General features: G+C 41.3%; 1 protein-coding gene across 1 annotated transcript in view; it reads right to left on the reverse strand.

The window, feature by feature from the left end:
- Positions 1-3,692: 3,692 nt before the first annotated feature.
- Positions 3,693-20,234, reverse strand: part of sctr (secretin receptor) — a 35,344-nt gene continuing 18,802 nt past the window's right edge. The window contains exons 8-13 of the mRNA XM_073846173.1: positions 18,508-18,568; positions 18,214-18,283; positions 17,887-17,978; positions 17,516-17,654; positions 4,548-4,589; positions 3,693-4,342 (exon numbers count right to left, since the gene is read on the reverse strand). Of these exons, the coding sequence (XP_073702274.1) occupies positions 4,190-4,342; positions 4,548-4,589; positions 17,516-17,654; positions 17,887-17,978; positions 18,214-18,283; positions 18,508-18,568 (557 nt within the window). The 3' untranslated portion in view covers positions 3,693-4,189. The remainder of the gene's footprint in view (positions 4,343-4,547; positions 4,590-17,515; positions 17,655-17,886; positions 17,979-18,213; positions 18,284-18,507; positions 18,569-20,234) is intronic.

The following is a 20,234-nucleotide window of genomic DNA, read 5'->3' on the forward strand; positions in this document are numbered from 1 at the left end:
AAAGCAACACTGGTGTGATTGCTCTGTTAGTGCAATTCATTTGAATAAGTGTGAACGCTGCCATCAAAACCTTGGTGCGCATCAAGCAAGTGGACCAAGTCCCACCTTTTTAGGGTTCTCAGTTGACATTGAATCAAAGGGCTTTTCCAAATACCCACACTTGCGGTCTTGACCACTTGAGAGTGTGTGCACGCAACAGGAAGTTTGCCAGCCTGTCCCAGGTCTTAAAAACACCAAAGTGCGGTGCCTTTAACGCACCTTAATTCCACAAACAAATCTCAAATACTGCTCCTAAACAGTGGTGGAGGCTAAGTGTATCCCGTCATGCATCATGGCAAGCATGGATGCTGATTTGAGCTGGTTTAAGCTGGTCCTGAGCAGGAGCTAGTTGCTTAGGACAAGCTTAAACCAGCTCATGGCCAGCTTAAACCAGTTCAAACCAGTATCTATGCTTCAAAACCTACCCAAGCATATGCTGTTTTTTTCAACAGGGTTTTGGTGTTCCATCAAGTATAGAAGGCTGCACTCAAAACCACATGCTTCTCTACTATCCATCTTATTTTTCCCGTAAGTGCAGGCACAGCCATGTGTAAATTTTATGGGTCTGGCTTCCAGTCTCATCTACATACAGCTACAGGTTGTTTTGCTGCTTGATATTGCATATTGGTGTGTCTTATCATACTATTTTAATGTATTATCTTAATTATGAACAACCTGGTTTGTAGTAGAAACAGTTTTACCGTTTACTGCATGTTGTTATCCTTCTCATTAGTTCCATATAGTGGCTAATGAACTAGAAGTCATGCCCATAGGCTTACTCCCGCGTTGAAGAATAAGGTATATACAGTAGCCGAAAAACAGTATGTGACCAAAAAAACTGTCTGAATTTAAAGTAGTCATAAAAGAGTAGGCAAAATTTACTGGGATGATTTACTACTTCTAGCGTGATTCTGAAGTGTGCATACGATAGACACTTTCCTAGCCCATAAGGCCACAGGAAAGGACTTATGAATGGCAGTGACACAACACAACTTGCTCAAAAGGTAAAAGTTCTTGATGCCCAGGAATTACATCATGTAAGCAGTCAAGTGGTCAAGTGAAAAGACTGTAGGTTTGGGTATTTGGATAAGCCCTTGGACAGGCCCAAACTCCGGTGTGGTTCGACATCTGCAGTGCCTTGCTAAAATATTCATACCCCTTCAATTTTTTTTTTCATGTTTTGTTGCTGCCTTGTGTTAAACTATTTTTAAGTATTTTTTTCCCTCATCAATCTACAGTCCATGCACCATAATGACAAAGAAAAAACAGAATTGTCACAACTTAATAACTTTATAAAAAAAAATAAGTACATTGCATAAGTATTCATACCCTTAACTCTCACTTTATCTGAAGCACCTTTACATTCTCAAGTATTTTTGGGTATGATGCAACAAGATTTGCACATCAACATTTGGCAATTATCTGCCATTCTTCTCCTCACCTCCTCACTTCTTAAGCTCTGTCAGCTTAGATGGGGTCTGGCAGACATTGTCAGGTTTCTCCAGATATATTTGATTGGGTTTAATCCCAGGTTCTGGCTGGGCCACTTAAGAACATTCATAGAATTGTCTATAAGGCACTCTTGCTGTGTGCTTAGGGTCACTGTCCTGTTGGAAGGTGAACCCTCTGCCCAGTGTGAAGTTCTGAATGCTCTGGACTGGGTTTTCATCATGGCTATTTCAATATTTTTGTGCACTGAGTCCCTTAGTCCCTGCCGTTGAAAACCAGCCCCACAGCATGAGGCTGCTACCTGCACATTTTGCTTTTGGGATAGTTCTCTGCAGGTGATGAGCAGTTTGTGGTTTCCTCCAAACATGATGCTTGGAATTGAGGTTCATCAGACCACAGAATCTTGTTTCTCATAGTTTGAGGGTCCTGTAGGTGTTTTTTGCAAATTCCAAGTGTGTTTTCATGTGTCTTCACTGAAGAGAGGATTGAGTCTTGCCAAACCACCATAAAGATCTTTGGAGTGTTGCAGTGATGTTTGTCCTTCTGTAGGTTTCTCCTATCACTCAAAGTGAGCATCAGCTTCTTGGTCACCACTCTAACCAAGGCCCTTCTCCATCAATTGCTCAGTTTGGCCAGGTGGCCAGCTCTAGGATGAGTCCTGGTTGTTTCAAACTACTTCCATTAAGGGTAATGGAGACTACATGCTTCTGTGAACCTTCAATGTAACAGATTTTTTTTCTGAACTCTTCCCCAGATGTGTGGCTTGACGCAATCCTATCTCTAAACTCTAGGCAGTTTTTTTTTTTTTTTTTTTTACCTCAGGGCTTGGTTTTTGCTCTGATAAGAATTTTCAGCTGTCAGACCTTTTATTAAGACGTGTGCGCCTTTCCAAATCATACCCATTCAATTGAATTTGCCACAGATTAACTTCATTTGAAGTGTAGTAATATGAATGCTCCTGAGCTAAATTTCAACGGTCCTAGATAAGGGTATGAATACTTTTGCAATGTAATCATTTAAGTTTTTTATTTTGAATAAATTTGCAAAGATTTGCAAACCTGTTTTTTGCTTTGCCATTATGGTGTATAGAGCCTGATAGAGATTGATGTGAGAAAAAAGTAATTTAAAGCAGTTTAACATATGGCAGCAACATAAAATGTGGGAAAAAAAATCATGCAAGGCACTGTAAGCAAACTAAAAACAGGACATAATGTCACAAGACGTGACAAAGGCCAAAGTACAGTAACTGGTTCTTCTAATTACAGAAGCAATGCTGCCCTTTACAGTTCAGTCCAAGTGTCAGAACTGCCAGCTCCTTACAGCAGATCTCCATGTGTTCAGTAGAGGAATCACTGCTACTGTTTTGACTCCTTTACACATTCCATAAGCTCTTACTTGAGTTATAACTTGGTTAAAATACCACCATACGTTCACATATACAAAGAGCGCATTTAGCTCAGCACACAGCAGCTGTTTTGGATGTCCGATAAGTTCATTTTCTTTTTTGGTCTGGACCACAAAAAAACCAAACAACAAGTGTAAACACACCCTAAAACTTTTCAGAAACGGCTAACAAAATGTTTGGATTAGCTAACGTCATTACATCTCATTCCTTGGGTGCTTCTCATTTCTTAAATAGTGAGGAAAGAAGGACACACAAATTAGGAAATGAGCCGCACCTCTTGTCACCTCAATGCTCACCACTGGTGGATGGCTATTGAAAGGTAAAGTCGATAGAGATGCAAATGTCTAAAATGTGACATTGCAATGTGAATAGAGTAGAAAAAAGATTGATTTAAAGGGATAGTTCACCCAAAAATGAGAATTCTATCATTGATTACTCACCCTTGTGTTGTTCCAAACTAGTAAGAAAACAAATTCAGAACACAAATTGAGATATTTCAGATGAAATCAGAGAGCTTTCTAACCCTGCATAGACCTATACTGCCCTCCAAAGGCAAAGTGCAGTAACTACACATCTGGTCAAAATTGTCTAACAGTTAAGGCTTAAAATGGACTTTGTGACAACGGTTTTGTCTTGTGGCAAAGTCTCCTGGTTCAGAGAAACGAGAGTGTCAACATGTTTGACTAGCTGGCGTAAAAACTTTAAAGGCATTTTTCTCAGTTTCAGTGTTGGCGTAGTTACTGCACTTTGCCTTTGGAGGGCAGTATAGGCCCAGAAAGGTAGTAAAGACATCATTAATATAGTCTATGTGCCATCAACCTGAAGCTCTGAGAATACTTTTTGTACATAAAGAAAACAAAAATAACAACTTTATTCGACAATTTCTTCGACACATGTTCCGAAGACAAAGGACTTACAGGTTTGGAATGACATGAGGGTGAGTAACTAATGACAAAATTTTCATTATTGAGTATACTATCCCTTTAAGTCAAATATTCTTTTGCAGCAAGGAGTATTTTTTGCGGTCTGAAATGAAAATGTAATTCCTTAACTCACGACCCCTTTAAATAGTATCACACGTTGTGCTGTCTTTCAGAATAACAAGAGCAGGCAGACACAAGACTAATACAATCATCTTCATAAACTGTCAGTTTGTTATGGTCATGAAGCTTTTCTGTTTGAGAGTGTCAGCCAGCTAACAGCTGTTGTTTTAGTTAATCGGAGGGATTGTGTGGTTTTAAATGGACTGTGCGTTTGTGATGTTAGCTGTTGGATTGTGCTTGTGATCTGAAGTGGTCAGGTGATCTGTGTGCTGGGACGTGTCAGCAGTGAGACCTGTGTCAGCGGCAGGCCACTGTTACTCAGGGAGCCGTGATGCACTCTGGGATCACCATGGAAACGCTGCTTCATCCGCCACCGTCTCCACCGCCTTTGGACTTCATATTGTACCTGTTGAAAGTTAAAGGTCAGGAGTTGTTAGGATTTACCAGTGCAACATAAAACAGAACCACCTCGCTTCTTATGCCTAGAGTGGGATCTGATAATGACAAGTGTGTCTAAAATGTACAGGAAATGTGTGATGAATTAAACTCGGTCCGGAAAGCATAATCTAAGATAATTTGATTTGAATTTCAATTTCTTTATATTTGCTCACCTCTCCATTCAAAAAACAGTACAGCAGTGCCACGATAAAGCCCTGTAATATTAAACACAACATGAAACAGAAGCAAAATGCAATGAGGGATAATTTTATAAAGTCAGAGAGAGTATAAATAACAAAATAAATGTGATATACAACTCATAAAGTGTATATAGTGCAACCTATTGTACCTGCGGATATACAGTAGACTTGCATTAAGGAAAATATACCATATTGCAAACCTCGGCTGCATAATTGTTTATATCATTGCAAAAATGTAAACTGTTTTATCGCAAAGCTCTCTATGTAAACTTGGATATATAATGAATCTAACTTTATCCACATGCATACAGTATAGCAACATACACAATACAGCAATTCTCAGCTACATGATTGATTATGTTGACACAAAATGTAAACTGTATTATAGCACAGCTAAAGTTGGATATATATTAAATCCAAAATCATCTGCATACAGTACACTCACATAAAGCAATCTATATTATATAACAAATCTCAACTGACTGTTTTCTTTTTTTTCTTTTCGTTTTATTATTATCACCCAGCTCTTTATATGAAGTTGGATATGTAAGTATATATGCAAGTATTCTGCCCTCCAAAGGCAAAGTGCAGTAACTACGCCAACACTGAAACTGAGAAAAATGCCTTTAAAGTTTTTACACCAGCTAGTCAAACATGTTGAAACTCGTTTCTCTGAAACGGGACACAATTTAACCAGGAGAATTTGCCACAAGACAAAACAGTTGTCACATAGTCCATTTTAAGCCTTAACTCAGTTTTGACCAAATGTCTAGTTACTGCGCTTTGCCTTTGGAGGGCAGTATACAGTATACTATACAGCAAATACCAACTGCCAGATTTATTTGTCACAAAATGTATGCGGTATGTATGTATGAATGCCTATCTGTGTACGTTTTTAGCTGCATACATACAGTATACTTTTACAGCCATTCTTTAGAATTGGTGCAAAGTCAGAGTTGGAAACATCTTTTTCCACAAATTTTGTATATATGCAAATTATATAATATCCAAGGTACACATGTCTACCACTTATGCAGTTAATTCTCATATTGTATTTTTAGAAAGTTTTGGAATATTTGTCCTCTCCCCAAATTTGTCACAACTGAAACACAGTAATATATAATTTAATAAGAAGGATTATATAGACCTATTAAGATTTTGCTTACATCTACCTTGTAAATATATATTTTTATTATTTTATTAAAAGTTTTCAGAGGTAAATCAATAACAATTACAATTTTAACAATATTTAAAGTGTTGTTTATGAGACTTATTGTATTTAGAATCCAATTTTCTCTTTGTAAAAGGCAAAAATTTGATCATACAGATTTCAAAGTTAAGGATTCATTAGTCTGAATATCTATTGAACCAAACACTCCATTGAATAACATCTTAGTTGATAATTCAATATACTTTATTTATGACAAAACATCCCATGTTTTGGTTGTGACTGCACATTTTTGTTATAGCAACCACATCACATTACAGAATTTTGACTTACATACTAAAACATAACTGTACTAAAAGTTGGTTTATTTCCCCTTAAATAAAGGATCATGTGCTCCCCTTTGTCACTACCGAAAAAAATATGACTGTTACCAAAACTTCACCAAATGTTTTGGTTGTGTCTGTTTCAGTAGTGACAATTTTAGATAGGGGAGAGTGGGGGCGGTTGCAACACTTTTTGCATTTCCTTTAGTTTCTCAGAGACTGTTTGTATTAGAAAGCCGGAATTTTAATACAATAAAGCCACATCTGTCAGCTACTCACCCATATTGCTAAAACATGTGTACATATGATAATATACATACAATTTACACTTAAATAGACAAAGTGAAATGTTGCAACCGTCCCCACAATAGGGAACAGTTGCAACATTCAATAAAATGTAATTAAATCATTCTTAAATATAATTTTGCAATTTCTTTATTTTATTTGTGCACAGTCAGGGTCTTTAATAAGGTAAATTGGCTGTAAAAAAAAAACAAAGAATAGTAAATGAAAAACATTGTTAAGTAACAAGTAGATTTTTTTGCCTATTTACTTAAAAAAAAGTAGAGATACCTAACTATTAAAGGGGTTCATTAGTATTATCATTATAAAATTACAATTATGTACTTTTATGGCAAGGTTTTAAATCAATATTGTGGTAAGGGTCAGCATTTTGGGACGATTTCAACAGTGTGTTGCAACTGTCCCTACAGTGATAGCATGATAAAAATTGGTATATTAGCTTGACAACATATCATTGCAGGGGCGGAGTGGCAATCGGGATGACCGGGACTTTTCCCGGTCGGCCGGCCGAAGGATTTACACAGCGGATCACAAATTGAGCGGGCGCGAGGCGAAAGCGACCGGCCTGAGCTTATTAGAATCATTGGTGTTACTAAATTCTCCGCGAATAGCGGCCAAATACTCCCACATACTCCCCCCTAAACGTCCAACCAATGTTTACATCAGTTGCATGTCCTTGCATGATGCTTGAAGTTTCCATCCAATCACAAAGCTCTTTCTAGAATGCTCTTAGTTCTATAGTTCCTTACAGGCCCGGCTCCATGGCCACCCAATCAGAAGCTTGGCCCACCCGACCTGAGCCCCACACTACATAGCCAATCACAAAATTGGCGCAATATTTAGTTGAGCTCCATATTTTTTTCTTATCGGCGCACCCGCAAATATTCTAATATTGCATATAATTTTCGCACTTTCAATATGCAGGGTATAGAAATCGCTTTTAACTGAGTGCTCGCGCTGTTTACTTTTACTTTCGATTTTGCGATAACGCACACTCTGTGTAAAGGGAGCAGCACATCTTATAATAGATATTTGTCAGTGAGTACAAGATTGCAGCAAATCCTCCAGTCTATTTTTTGTCATCTCTTTTTACTTTCGGCCGGTGATCATTCAAATCTAAAGGTCATTGTACACCGATTTTCACATGCGTTTTTTTTTTTAGTTTTCTCATATTCGCCATCCTTATCAAAATGCTTATTATGGATGCGAAAATGCAAATCAAACACGATCCGAATTTTTTTTTATGACAGACAAAAGTTTCAGAGGCAGTGTGTAAACTCGATTAACATAACCTGTATTTTTTTTAAAGTGCAAAAATCTCGGACGAAAATTACGTACTCATGTGTGCAATGACATTAACTCCAGCAGCTCGTGTTGGATGCAGGGTTGCCAAGTCCGCGTTTTTCCCCACAGAATTGGTCTACTTTTAAACTGTTGCCATGGGTTGGGTTCCCCCAGTTATTTAAAGGTTTTAAATATTGCAGAAATTAAATTTCAATAAAATGCCTGTATTTAAATATTTTGCGTTCTACCTATATGATAAAACAGTGCTGGTGTAACGAGGGGTTTTGTTTTGCCTTGGGGTTTTCATGTTCATGTTTTCATGCCTTTTATTTTGTATTTGTTTCATGCTGTTGTGTCTTGCTTCCCTTGCCCTCCTGCCATTGGTCCCTTAGTTCCATGTGTCATGTTCTCATTGGTTGTCTTTGGTTGCTATGGTCCTGTTCCTTGTTTTTCATTGATTTGTTTGTATCATGTGACCTGAATTGTGTTGTATAAATAGGCCTTATGTTTCTTTGGTTCCCGGTCGTGTATTAATGTTGTTTACCTGCTGTCTGGCGAGTGTTTGTTCAAGTCAAGTCTGTTTCAAGGTCAAGTCAAGTCAAGTCTGTTAATATCAAGTCTGTTCAAGTCTAGTCACGTCATTGTTTGGATCTCTGTTTGTTTGGATTACACTTTGGATTATGGATTATCGTCACTGTAAATAAAACTGCACTTGGGTTCTCACACATCTCGCCGTCACAGTGGATAATTGTTACAGCTGGATATTAGGTTTTGTGAAGGCTACTGGTAGGAAGCCTTTGAGCTGGGCTTATGATCAATGTGCACAACTGTAAAATGTGTATTTTAGATATGGAAATGAAGTATATAAATTTTGATATTTGGGATATGGTCAGTGCGCTATTTTAGGTTGTTCTTGACTGGCAATTGGTCAGAGTTTTCCCGGTGGATTTTAGTGCCCCACTCCGCCCCTGTATCACTGACACATGCTAGCTATGCCTACTAGAAGCTAAGAACGCACTGATTAAAATGTTATGTTTTTACAATGCAAACAACTTAGACACTATGACCAAAAATCTCATCTTTAAAAAAATTCCTTTTTTACCAAGAAAATGATTTTTGGTAGAAGGACTGATCACATGTGGCTGATTTCTTCCAGGAAGTATGAGGGGCCAATAAAGCATGTGCAGTATGAATATCATCTCTGTATCTTATTCCTGCTTGAAGAAATAAGCAATGTTGCAACTGCCCCTTGTTGCAACCGTCCCCACTCTCCCCTACTTTTGAACCTAGCTCAAAGATGCTAATCAGCACATGGTTAGTGAGCACAGTTTTGAACAGTTTTACACATATAAAAACTGATATTATGGAATAACTCACAAAAAAGTGTGTTTATTTGCAGAAAAAAGGTGTTTGGTAGTGACGTTCTTTAAAGGGGTCCTATTATGCTTTTTCACTTTTTGAATTTTAGTCAGTGTGTGTGTTGTGTATTTTTTTCCATAAAAAACATAAAGTATAACTATAAAGTTACAAATCTTAAAGTCCACTCCAAAGAAGGGGTTATTTTGGTTTTTAAAAAATCCCTTTTCAAGAACTACAGCGAACGGCTCCTTTGGACTACAGCGTTTGTTTTCTGGATGCTATGATGTCACAACGCGGTCCATTAGAATATCATTCAAATAAATCCCACCTACGAAAATTAGAATCAGGTGGGGAGCGACGAGGTGGGGGATTCACCTAACTTTAGTGATGTAGCATGGACACCCGCTTCTGGGATGCTTCAGTGAGCCGCAGGGCGGCTGGTATAAAAACAAGCATTGACTAAAGTGGCCGCAAACTGCTTCGGTCGCTGTGCTGGAGCTGGCCGTTGACGTGTGCGGTATAGAGGGTCAAACAAATGTGGAACCGTGGCTGATATAAACACAAGCATTGACTAAAGTGGCCGCAAACTGCTTCGGTCGCTGTTCTGGAGCTGGCCGTTGACGTGTGCGGTATAGAGGGTCAAACACATGTGGAACCGTGGCTGATATAAACACAAGCGTTGACTAAAGTGGCCGCAAACTGCTTCGGTCGCTGTTCTGGAGCTGGCCGTTGACGTGTGCGGTATAGAGGGTCGAAACACATGCGGAACCGTGGCTGATATAAACACAAGAGTTGACTAAAGTGGCCGCAAACTGCTTCGGTCGCTGTTCTGGTACTGGCCGTTGACAAGTGTGGTATATAGGGTCGAAACACATGTGGAACCGTGGCTGATATAAACACAAGCGTTGCCTAAAGTGGCCGCAAACTGCTTTGGTCGCTGTTCTGGAGCTGGCCGTTGACGTGTGCGGTATAGAGGGTCAAACACATGCGGAACCGTGGCTGATATAAACACAAGAGTTGACTAAAGTGGCCGCAAACTGCTTCGGTCGCTGTTCTGGTACTGGCCGTTGACAAGTGTGGTATAGAGGGTCGAAACACATGTGGAACCGTGGCTGATATAAACACAAGCGTTGCCTAAAGTGGCCGCAAACTGCTTTGGTCGCTGTTCTGGAGCTGGCCGTTGACGTGTGCGGTATAGAGGGTCAAACACATGCGGAACCGTGGCTGATATAAACACAAGCGTTGACTAAAGTGGCCGCAAACTGCTTCGGTCGCTGTTCTGGAGCTGGCCGTTGACGTGTGTGGTATAGAGGGTCAAACACATGCGGAACCGTGGCTGATATAAACACAAGCATTGACTAAAGTGGCCGCAAACTGCTTCGGTCGCTGTTCTGGAGCTGGCCGTTGACGTGTGCGGTATAGAGGGTCGAAACACATGCGGAACCGTGGCTGATATAAACACAAGCATTGCCTAAAGTGGCCGCAAACTGCTTCGGTCGCTGTTCTGGAGCTGGCCGTTGACGTGTGCGGTATAGAGGGTCGAAACACATGTGGAACCGTGGCTGATATAAACACAAGCATTGACTAAAGTGGCCGCAAACTGCTTCGGTCGCTGTTCTGGAGCTGGCCGTTGACGTGTGCGGTATAGAGGGTCGAAACACATGCGGAACCGTGGCTGATATAAACACAAGCATTGACTAAAGTGGCCGCAAACTGCTTCGGTCGCTGTTCTGGAGCTGGTCGTTGACGTGTGTGGTATAGAGGGTCGAAACACATGTGGAACCGTGGCTGATATAAACACAAGCATTGACTAAAGTGGCCGCAAACTGCTTCGGTCGCTGTTCTGGAGCTGGTCGTTGACGTGTGTGGTATAGAGGGTCAAACACATGTGGAACCGTGGCTGATATAAACACAAGCATTGACTAAAGTGGCCGCAAACTGCTTCGGTCGCTGTTCTGGAGCTGGTCGTTGACGTGTGCGGTATAGAGGGTCGAAACACATGTGGAACCGTGGCTGATATAAACACAAGCATTGACTAAAGTGGCCACAAACTGCTTCGGTCGCTGTTCTGGAGCTGGCCGTTGACGTGTGTGGTATAGAGGGTCGAAACACGTGGAACCGTGGCTGATATAAACACAAGCATTGACTAAAGTGGCCGCAAACTGCTTCGGTCGCTGTTCTGGAGCTGGCCGTTGACGTGTGTGGTATAGAGGGTCGAAACACATGTGGAACCGTGGCTGATATAAACACAAGCATTGACTAAAGTGGCCGCAAACTGCTTCGGTCGCTGTTCTGGAGCTGGCCGTTGACGTGTGTGGTATAGAGGGTCAAACACATGTGGAACCGTGGCTGATATAAACACAAGCATTGACTAAAGTGGCCGCAAACTGCTTCGGTCGCTGTTCTGGAGCTGGCCGTTGACGTGTGCTGTATAGAGGGTCAAACACATGTGGAACCGTGGCTGATATAAACACAAGCAATGACTAAAGTGGCCGCAAACTGCTTCGGTCGCTATTCTGGAGCTGGCCGTTGACGTGTGCGGTATAGAGGGTCAAACACATGCGGAACCGTGGCTGATATAAACACAAGCATTGACTAAAGTGGTCGCAAACTGCTTCGGTCGCTGTTCTGGAGCTGGCCGTTGACGTGTGTGGTATAGAGGGTCGAAACACATGTGGAACCGTGGCTGATATAAACACAAGCATTGACTAAAGTGGCCGCAAACTGCTTCGGTCGCTGTGCTGGAGCTGGCCGTTGACGTGTGTGGTATAGAGGGTCAAACACATGCGGAACCGTGGCTGGTATAAAAACAAGCATTGACTAAAGTGGCCGCAAACTGCTTCGGTCGCTGTTCTGGAGCTGGCCGTTGACGTGTGTGGTATAGAGGGTTGAAACACATGCGGAACCGTGGCTGATATAAACACTAGCATTGACTAAAGTGGCCGCAAACTGCTTCGGTCGCTGTTCTGGAGCTGGCCGTTGACGTGTGCGGTATAGAGGGTCAAACAAATGCGGAACCGTGGCTGATATAAACACAAGCATTGACTAAAGTGGCCGCAAACTGCTTCGGTCGCTGTTCTGGAGCTGGCCGTTGACGTGTGTGGTATAGAGGGTCGAAACACATGTGGAACCGTGGCTGATATAAACACAAGCATTGACTAAAGTGGCCGCAAACTGCTTCGGTCGCTGTGCTGGAGCTGGCCGTTGACGTGTGCGGTATAGAGGGTCAAACACATGCGGAACCGTGGCTGGTATAAAAACAAGCATTGACTAAAGTGGCCGCAAACTGCTTCGGTCGCTGTTCTGGAGCTGGCCGTTGACGTGTGCTGTATAGAGGGTCAAACACATGTGGAACCGTGGCTGATATAAACACAAGCATTGACTAAAGTGGCCGCAAACTGCTTCGGTCGCTATTCTGGAGCTGGCCGTTGACGTGTGCGGTATAGAGGGTCAAACACATGCGGAACCGTAGCTGATATAAACACAAGCATTGACTAAAGTGGCCGCAAACTGCTTCGGTCGCTGTTCTGGAGCTGGCCGTTGACGTGTGCGGTATAGAGGGTCGAAACACATGTGGAACCGTGGCTGATATAAACACAAGCATTGACTAAAGTGGCCGCAAACTGCTTCGGTCGCTGTTCTGGAGCTGGCCGTTGACGTGTGTGGTATAGAGGGTCGAAACACATGTGGAACCGTGGCTGATATAAACACAAGCATTGACTAAAGTGGCCGCAAACTGCTTCGGTCGCTGTGCTGGAGCTGGCCGTTGACGTGTGCGGTATAGAGGGTCAAACACATGCGGAACCGTGGCTGGTATAAAAACAAGCATTGACTAAAGTGGCCGCAAACTGCTTCGGTCGCTGTTCTGGAGCTGGCCGTTGACGTGTGCTGTATAGAGGGTCAAACACATGTGGAACCGTGGCTGATATAAACACAAGCATTGACTAAAGTGGCCGCAAACTGCTTCGGTCACTATTCTGGAGCTGGCCGTTGACGTGTGCGGTATAGAGGGTCAAACACATGCGGAACCGTAGCTGATATAAACACAAGCATTGACTAAAGTGGCCGCAAACTGCTTCGATCGCTGTTCTGGAGCTGGCCGTTGACGTGTGTGGTATAGAGGGTCGAAACACATGTGGAACCGTGGCTGATATAAACACAAGCATTGACTAAAGTGGCCGCAAACTGCTTCGGTCGCTGTGCTGGAGCTGGCCGTTGACGTGTGCGGTATAGAGGGTCAAACACATGCGGAACCGTGGCTGGTATAAAAACAAGCATTGACTAAAGTGGCCGCAAACTGCTTCGGTCGCTGTTCTGGAGCTGGCCGTTGACGTGTGTGGTATAGAGGGTTGAAACACATGCGGAACAGTGGCTGATATAAACACAAGCATTGACTAAAGTGGCCGCAAACTGCTTCGGTCGCTGTTCTGGAGCTGGCCGTTGACGTGTGCTGTATAGAGGGTCAAACACATGTGGAACCGTGACTGATATAAACACAAGCATTGACTAAAGTGGCCGCAAACTGCTTCGGTCGCTATTCTGGAGCTGGCCGTTGATGTGTGCGGTATAGAGGGTCAAACACATGCGGAACCGTGGCTGATATAAACACAAGCATTGACTAAAGTGGCCGCAAACTGCTTCGGTCGCTGTTCTGGAGCTGGCCGTTGACGTGTGTGGTATAGAGGGTCGAAACACATGTGGAACCGTGGCTGATATAAACACAAGCATTGACTAAAGTGGCCGCAAACTGCTTCGGTCGCTGTGCTGGAGCTGGCCGTTGACGTGTGCGGTATAGAGGGTCAAACACATGCGGAACCGTGGCTGGTATAAAAACAAGCATTGACTAAAGTGGCCACAAACTGCTTCGGTCGCTGTTCTGGAGCTGGCCGTTGACGTGTGCGGTATAGAGTGTCAAACACATGCGGAACCGTGGCTGATATAAACACAAGCATTGACTAAAGTGGCCGCAAACTGCTTCGGTCGCTGTTCTGGAGCTGGCCGTTGACGTGTGTGGTATAGAGGGTCGAAACACATGTGGAACCGTGGCTGATATAAACACAAGCATTGACTAAAGTGGCCGCAAACTGCTTCGGTCGCTGTGCTGGAGCTGGCCGTTGACGTGTGCGGTATAGAGGGTCAAACACATGCGGAACCGTGGCTGGTATAAAAACAAGCATTGACTAAAGTGGCCGCAAACTGCTTCGGTCGCTGTTCTGGAGCTGGCCGTTGACGTGTGTGGTATAGAGGGTTGAAACACATGCGGAACCGTGGCTGATATAAACACAAGCATTGACTAAAGTGGCCGCAAACTGCTTCGGTCGCTGTTCTGGAGCTGGCCATTGACGTGTGCGGTATAGAGTGTCAAACACATGCGGAACCGTGGCTGATATAAACACAAGCATTGACTAAAGTGGCCGCTAACTGCTTCGGTCACTGTGCTGGAGCTGGCCGTTGACGTGTGTGGTATAGAGGGTCAAACACATGCGGAGCCGTGGCTGATGTAAACACAAGCATTGACTAAAGTGGCCGCTAACTGCTTCGGTCGCTGTTCTGGAGCTGGCCGTTGACGTGTGTGGTATAGAGGGTCAAACACATGCGGAGCCGTGGCTGATGTAAACACAAGAATTGACTAAAGTGGCCGCTAACTGCTTCGGTCGCTGTGCTGGAGCTGGCCGTTGACGTGTGTGGTATAGAGGGTCAAACAAATGCGGAACCGTGGCTGATATAAACACAAGCATTGACTAAAGTGGCCGCTAACTGCTTCGGTCACTGTTCTGGAGCTGGCCGTTGACGTGTGTGGTATAGAGGGTCAAACACATGCGGAGCCGTGGCTGATGTAAACACAAGCATTGACTAAAGTGGCCGCTAACTGCTTCGGTCACTGTTCTGGAGCTGGCCGTTGACGTGTGTGGTATAGAGGGTCAAACACATGCGGAGCCGTGGCTGATGTAAACACAAGCATTGACTAAAGTGGCCGCTAACTGCTTCGGTCACTGTTCTGGAGCTGGCCGTTGACGTGTGTGGTATAGAGGGTCAAACACATGCGGAACCGTGACTGATATAAACACAAGCATTGACTAAAGTGGCCGCTAACTGCTTCGGTCGCTGTGCTGGAGCTGGCCGTTGACGTGTGTGGTATAGAGGGTCAAACACATGCGGAACAGTGGCTGATATAAACACAAGCATTGACTAAAGTGGCCGCTAACTGCTTCGGTCGCTGTTCTGGAGCTGGCCGTTGACGTGTGTGGTATAGAGGGTCAAACACATGCGGAGCCGTGGCTGATGTAAACACAAGCATTGACTAAAGTGGCCGCTAACTGCTTCGGTCACTGTGCTGGAGCTGGCCGTTGACGTGTGCGGTATAGAGTGTCAAACACATGCGGAACCGTGGCTGATATAAACACAAGCATTGACTAAAGTGGCCGCTAACTGCTTCGGTCACTGTGCTGGAGCTGGCCGTTGACGTGTGCGGTATAGAGGGTCAAACACATGCGGAGCCGTGGCTGATGTAAACACAAGCATTGACTAGAGTGACGATCATCGGTTGTCACGTCAGAGCCATGTAGACATGTGCAGTGTGTGGTAAGAGATTTCATCATACAGTGTAGACAGCTTCACTAGCCTTATGCTGGAGCTGCACAATAATGATAATATCATGTATCAGTGCTCTCGCAGGCTGACGATAGGACCAACACTACTGTAGCGCATGGAGGGTTATTTACTCACCCTACATGCATCCTAGGTGTATTTGACTTCTTTCTTTCAGACGAATGCAATCAAAGTTATATTAAAAAGTTATCCTGGCACTCCCAAGCTTTAGACTGGTGTTTCACAATAAAGTGCATGGATTGATAATAAAAAGTGCCTCTTTTTGGGCTTTGTGAAGGGGCATGGCAGGACTGAAACGTCGTCTAAGCTGGGACTTGCTAACCAATTAAAACACATTTTGTTTTTCGGATGGTGGACCTTCATCAAACCCGGAACTAATCGAGCCATTTGTGCCAGCCTGGGGAGAAAGCTATTGTAATAATGTGAATTATGTGAAAAATTATGCTTTTTATTCGATCCACCAAGCATGAGAGCACGTTCTAGTGCACCCTCAAAACAAAAAAACAAAACTTTGTAAAAGAGCATAATAGGCTTTAAAGTTACACAAAGATTTTCATACTTTTGAACACATTTACCTCAAAATGATGGGCCTATCTACAAAAAACTTATCAAACCAAGGCACTCAAAAATCTTCTTAGTAAGAATAAGAAGGGTGTTCCTGATGAAGGCAAGTTAGCCGCAATGCGTCGGTGCATGTTAGATGTTTTTAATTGTAAGGCCATGTGAATAAAGGCTTTTTATTCTTACTAAGAAGATTTTTGAGTGCCTTGGTTTGATAAGTTTTTTGAAGATGTGTAAAGATTCCCGTGACCAAAGAGCACCGATTTAAAGATTTCACACCCCAGCAGCATCTTGCATACTTTTGGAATCATGATGGGCCTATCTACTCACAACATGTAGCTATGAAAGAGAGTGACACAAGAATATTTCCTACATAAATGTAGAGGTGTAGTTAAAATCAGTCTCAGTCAATGCACTAAAACATACACTGTTTCGGTAGTGACGTGAAGACACTTGGAACAATGGAAAAAAAATACAAAAATTATTTCAATATCATTTTCATAATTTGAAATTTAGGGGTTAGGGTTCAGGACAGCCACCTCCCAATTGAAACTACCAAATAAATGATGATTTTACGTATGTTAAGCTTACTAATATAGATAGATAATAGAAGGATCTTAGTAAACATCTAATATGTGACCCTGGACCACAAAACCAGTCATAAGGTTAAATTTTACAAAACTGAGATATATACATCATATGAAAGCTCAATAAATAAGCTTTCTATTGATGTATGGTTTGTTAGGATAGGACAATATTTGGCCGAGATACATCTATTTGAATCTGGGGGTGCAAAAAAATCAAAATGCTGAGAAAATCACCTTTAAAGTTCTTCAAATTAAGTTCTTAACAATGCATATTACTAATCAAAAATTACATTTTGATATATTTATAGTAGGAATTTTTAAAAAAATCTTCATGGAACATGATCTTTACTTAATTTCCTAATGATTTTTGGCATAAAAGAAAAATCAATAATTTTGACCCATACTATGTATTTTTGGCTATTGCTACAAATATACCCCAGCGACTTAAGACTGGTTTTGTGGTCCAGGGTCACATATTTGAATACTTAAATGCTATTTAAATGTGTTTTTTGGTTGTGGGACAGCAGTTCGCACCAGTTCAGCTTTTATTGTCACAAAATGTAAGTTATATTATCGGTCAGCTCAAATCCATGAGGCATAAATTATTAAAAACAGTAACGTCATGAATTTCTGTAAAACTACTTTAAAATAATGTGTATTGTAAAAAGCACTATACAAATAAATTAGCTGTAACTGTTTCTGTGTGTATGTGTTTGTATGAAGGAGAGATGTTGAGTTGTACATCACCTGTGTGGATGCTAATGCTAGCTCAATGACGTTCCAGATTTTGAAGGTTAGCACGCTCACTCTATCAGGGAAGAAGGCAAAGAGCACATACTGGAGCCCAAACAGCGACACTAAGAGAAATGTAGATTTCGCCAGCTTCCTGCGCCATAAAAAAAGAGGATGATAAGTAAGAGTTGTGTGTCTGTTTTACATGCTCATTTTGTTTTTAATCATATAAAGCTGTTAAACTAGAGTGTTTAATTTCACCCACCCTAACAATATGAAACAGCAAAAAATGACTTTCTATTAAATGCATATTATTTTTGCCACAGTCATGATTTCTGCAATTTAGTTTGTTTTTTAGTGATTTCAAACGTGTAATTTTCTCTCACCTGTGATGATTAATTTCATTTCCATGCATATCAGGAGCTTTCAGTTTTGCCACTAATGTCCGAATAATACTCAGAAAAAACAGCATGTTGACCTGAAAAACAGTTCCCTTAAATTGATCATTTAAGATAACTGAAGATTAGATAATTAAAATGATTATTTATTATTCCATAGACTGTTGGATAATTCAAAAATATTATAAACAGGACAGTATTATGAATAATATTTAAAAAACATTATAAGCAGAGCCATTTGAAAGTAAAAACACCATTTATATCTGAACGAATAGGCTCGAAGCTGGACAAATCAAACTTGGAAAGTTTGCTTACTGTGATAAAAATGATGACTGGTACTCGCAGGATCCACCATATCCAGCCATGATCTCTCGTCTCCCAGCATCTGACAACACACATACACAACATACTGTGTGTTCTCATGCACAGACACGCTGATTTTAAATAGCCTCTCTTATATAATACAAATATAATAAATAATCTTGTGTTGTCCAAAGAAGGTTGGTATAAACAAAGAAAGTCCTTTGAGAGATCAGACTAAGCTTAAAAGAGTCTGACTCCCAGCTTTTACCCACTCCAGAACCAATTTTTCGATGTGTGTGAACGTACCCTTCATCCTGGTGCAGATATTTGGCCAAACTCCAGCTAATAATAATGAGCATCGGGATCCCTGTTGGAACAAAATTAAGCTTTAATTGTATATCTGTACATTCATGTGCATGCAAATTCATTTGTTATTTACTGTTCAAGTTTGTATACTAGACAGTCGAAATTCACGTTTTGATACAGTTCCTCTTCCCATTAAAAACACAATGCATTAAGAGGGGGTAAAAACTTTTTGAATTTCAGGATCGGGGTAAATTTAACTTATTTTGTCTTCTGAGAAACATCTAACTATATTCTGTAGCTTCTGAAGGGCAGTACTAAATGGGGGAAAAAGAGATATTTAGGCAAAATAAGAAAAATGTACACATCTTCATTCTGTTCAAAAGTTTTAACCCCCCGCTCTTAATACATCGATTTTCCTTCTGGAGCATCAGTGAGCATTTGAACCTTCTGCAATAGTTGCATATGAGTCCCTCAGTTGTTCGCAGTGTGAAAAGATGAATCTCAAAATCATACAGTCATTGTTGGAAAAGATTCAAATACACAAAACTGCTGAAAAACCAAAGAATTTGTGGAAGCTCAAGATTTTTTCTGAAGAACAGCAGGCAGTTTAACTGTTCAGGACAAACAGACTCATGAACAACTATCACTAAAACAAACAGCTGTGGATCATTCAGGAAACAGCACAGTATTAAGAACTAAGTGTATGTAAACTTTTGAACAGGATCGTTTGAATAAATTCAATTATTATTTTCTCTTATGGACTATATGTAAACATCTTCAACATGAAATATCTTATTCAGGTCAATACTAAATGAAAAATAACATGCATTTTCTATGATCCCTCTTATTTTGGTAAAATAATGAACATTTTGCAGATTCTGCGTGGGATCCTAAACACTAAAACTTTCTTCATTTAACTTTTGGGAGACTATTCTGAAGCAAACGATCAGAATGATTTACAGTCACCTCAGAAAGTACCTAAACACTTAAGCCACACTTAAAAATGTCCTCATTTCACTGAATTACATAACAAAATATCATGGCAAGTGTCACTTGTGCTAAACGTTACTAAAGCATTTCTAAGAACTAACTCAATGACTGTTAACAAGGTGATTTTTTTGATAAATGCATAAAAACAGTTCTTCCCAAGTTCCTAGCAAAGGAACCACACACTCTTAAAAATAACGTTTTCAAGGGGATTGCACAGAATATGCCATAGAAGACCCATTTTTGGTTCCCTTAAGAACCTTCTAGTTAACAGTTCTTCAAAAAGCCATTTAAAAAAGCATCTAAAGAAACTTTCGTGCAATGGAAATGTTCAATAGATGTTTGAGATGCCATAGAAGACCCATTTTTGGTTCCCAAAAGAGCCTTCTAGTTAACAGTTCTTCAAAGAGCCATTTTAAAAACACCTAAAGAATCTTTTGTGCAAAGGAAAGGTTCAATAGATGTAGAAGACGCCATAGAAGATTCATTTTTGGTTTCCTAAAGAACCGTCTAGTTAACAGTTCTTCAAAGAGCTATTTTTTTTAAAAAAAACGTCTAAAGAAACTTTTGTGCAATGGAAAGGTTCAATAGATGTTGCAGATGCCATAGAAGACCCATTTTTGGTTCCCAAAGAGCCTCCTAGTTAACAGTTCTTCAAAAAGCCATTTAAAAAAAGCATCTAAAGAACCTTTTGTGCAATGGAAAGGTTCAATAGATGTTGAAGAAGCCATAGAAGACCC

Source organism: Garra rufa, chromosome 8, assembly GCF_049309525.1.
Source record: "Garra rufa chromosome 8, GarRuf1.0, whole genome shotgun sequence".
Lineage (NCBI taxonomy): Eukaryota > Metazoa > Chordata > Actinopteri > Cypriniformes > Cyprinidae > Garra > Garra rufa.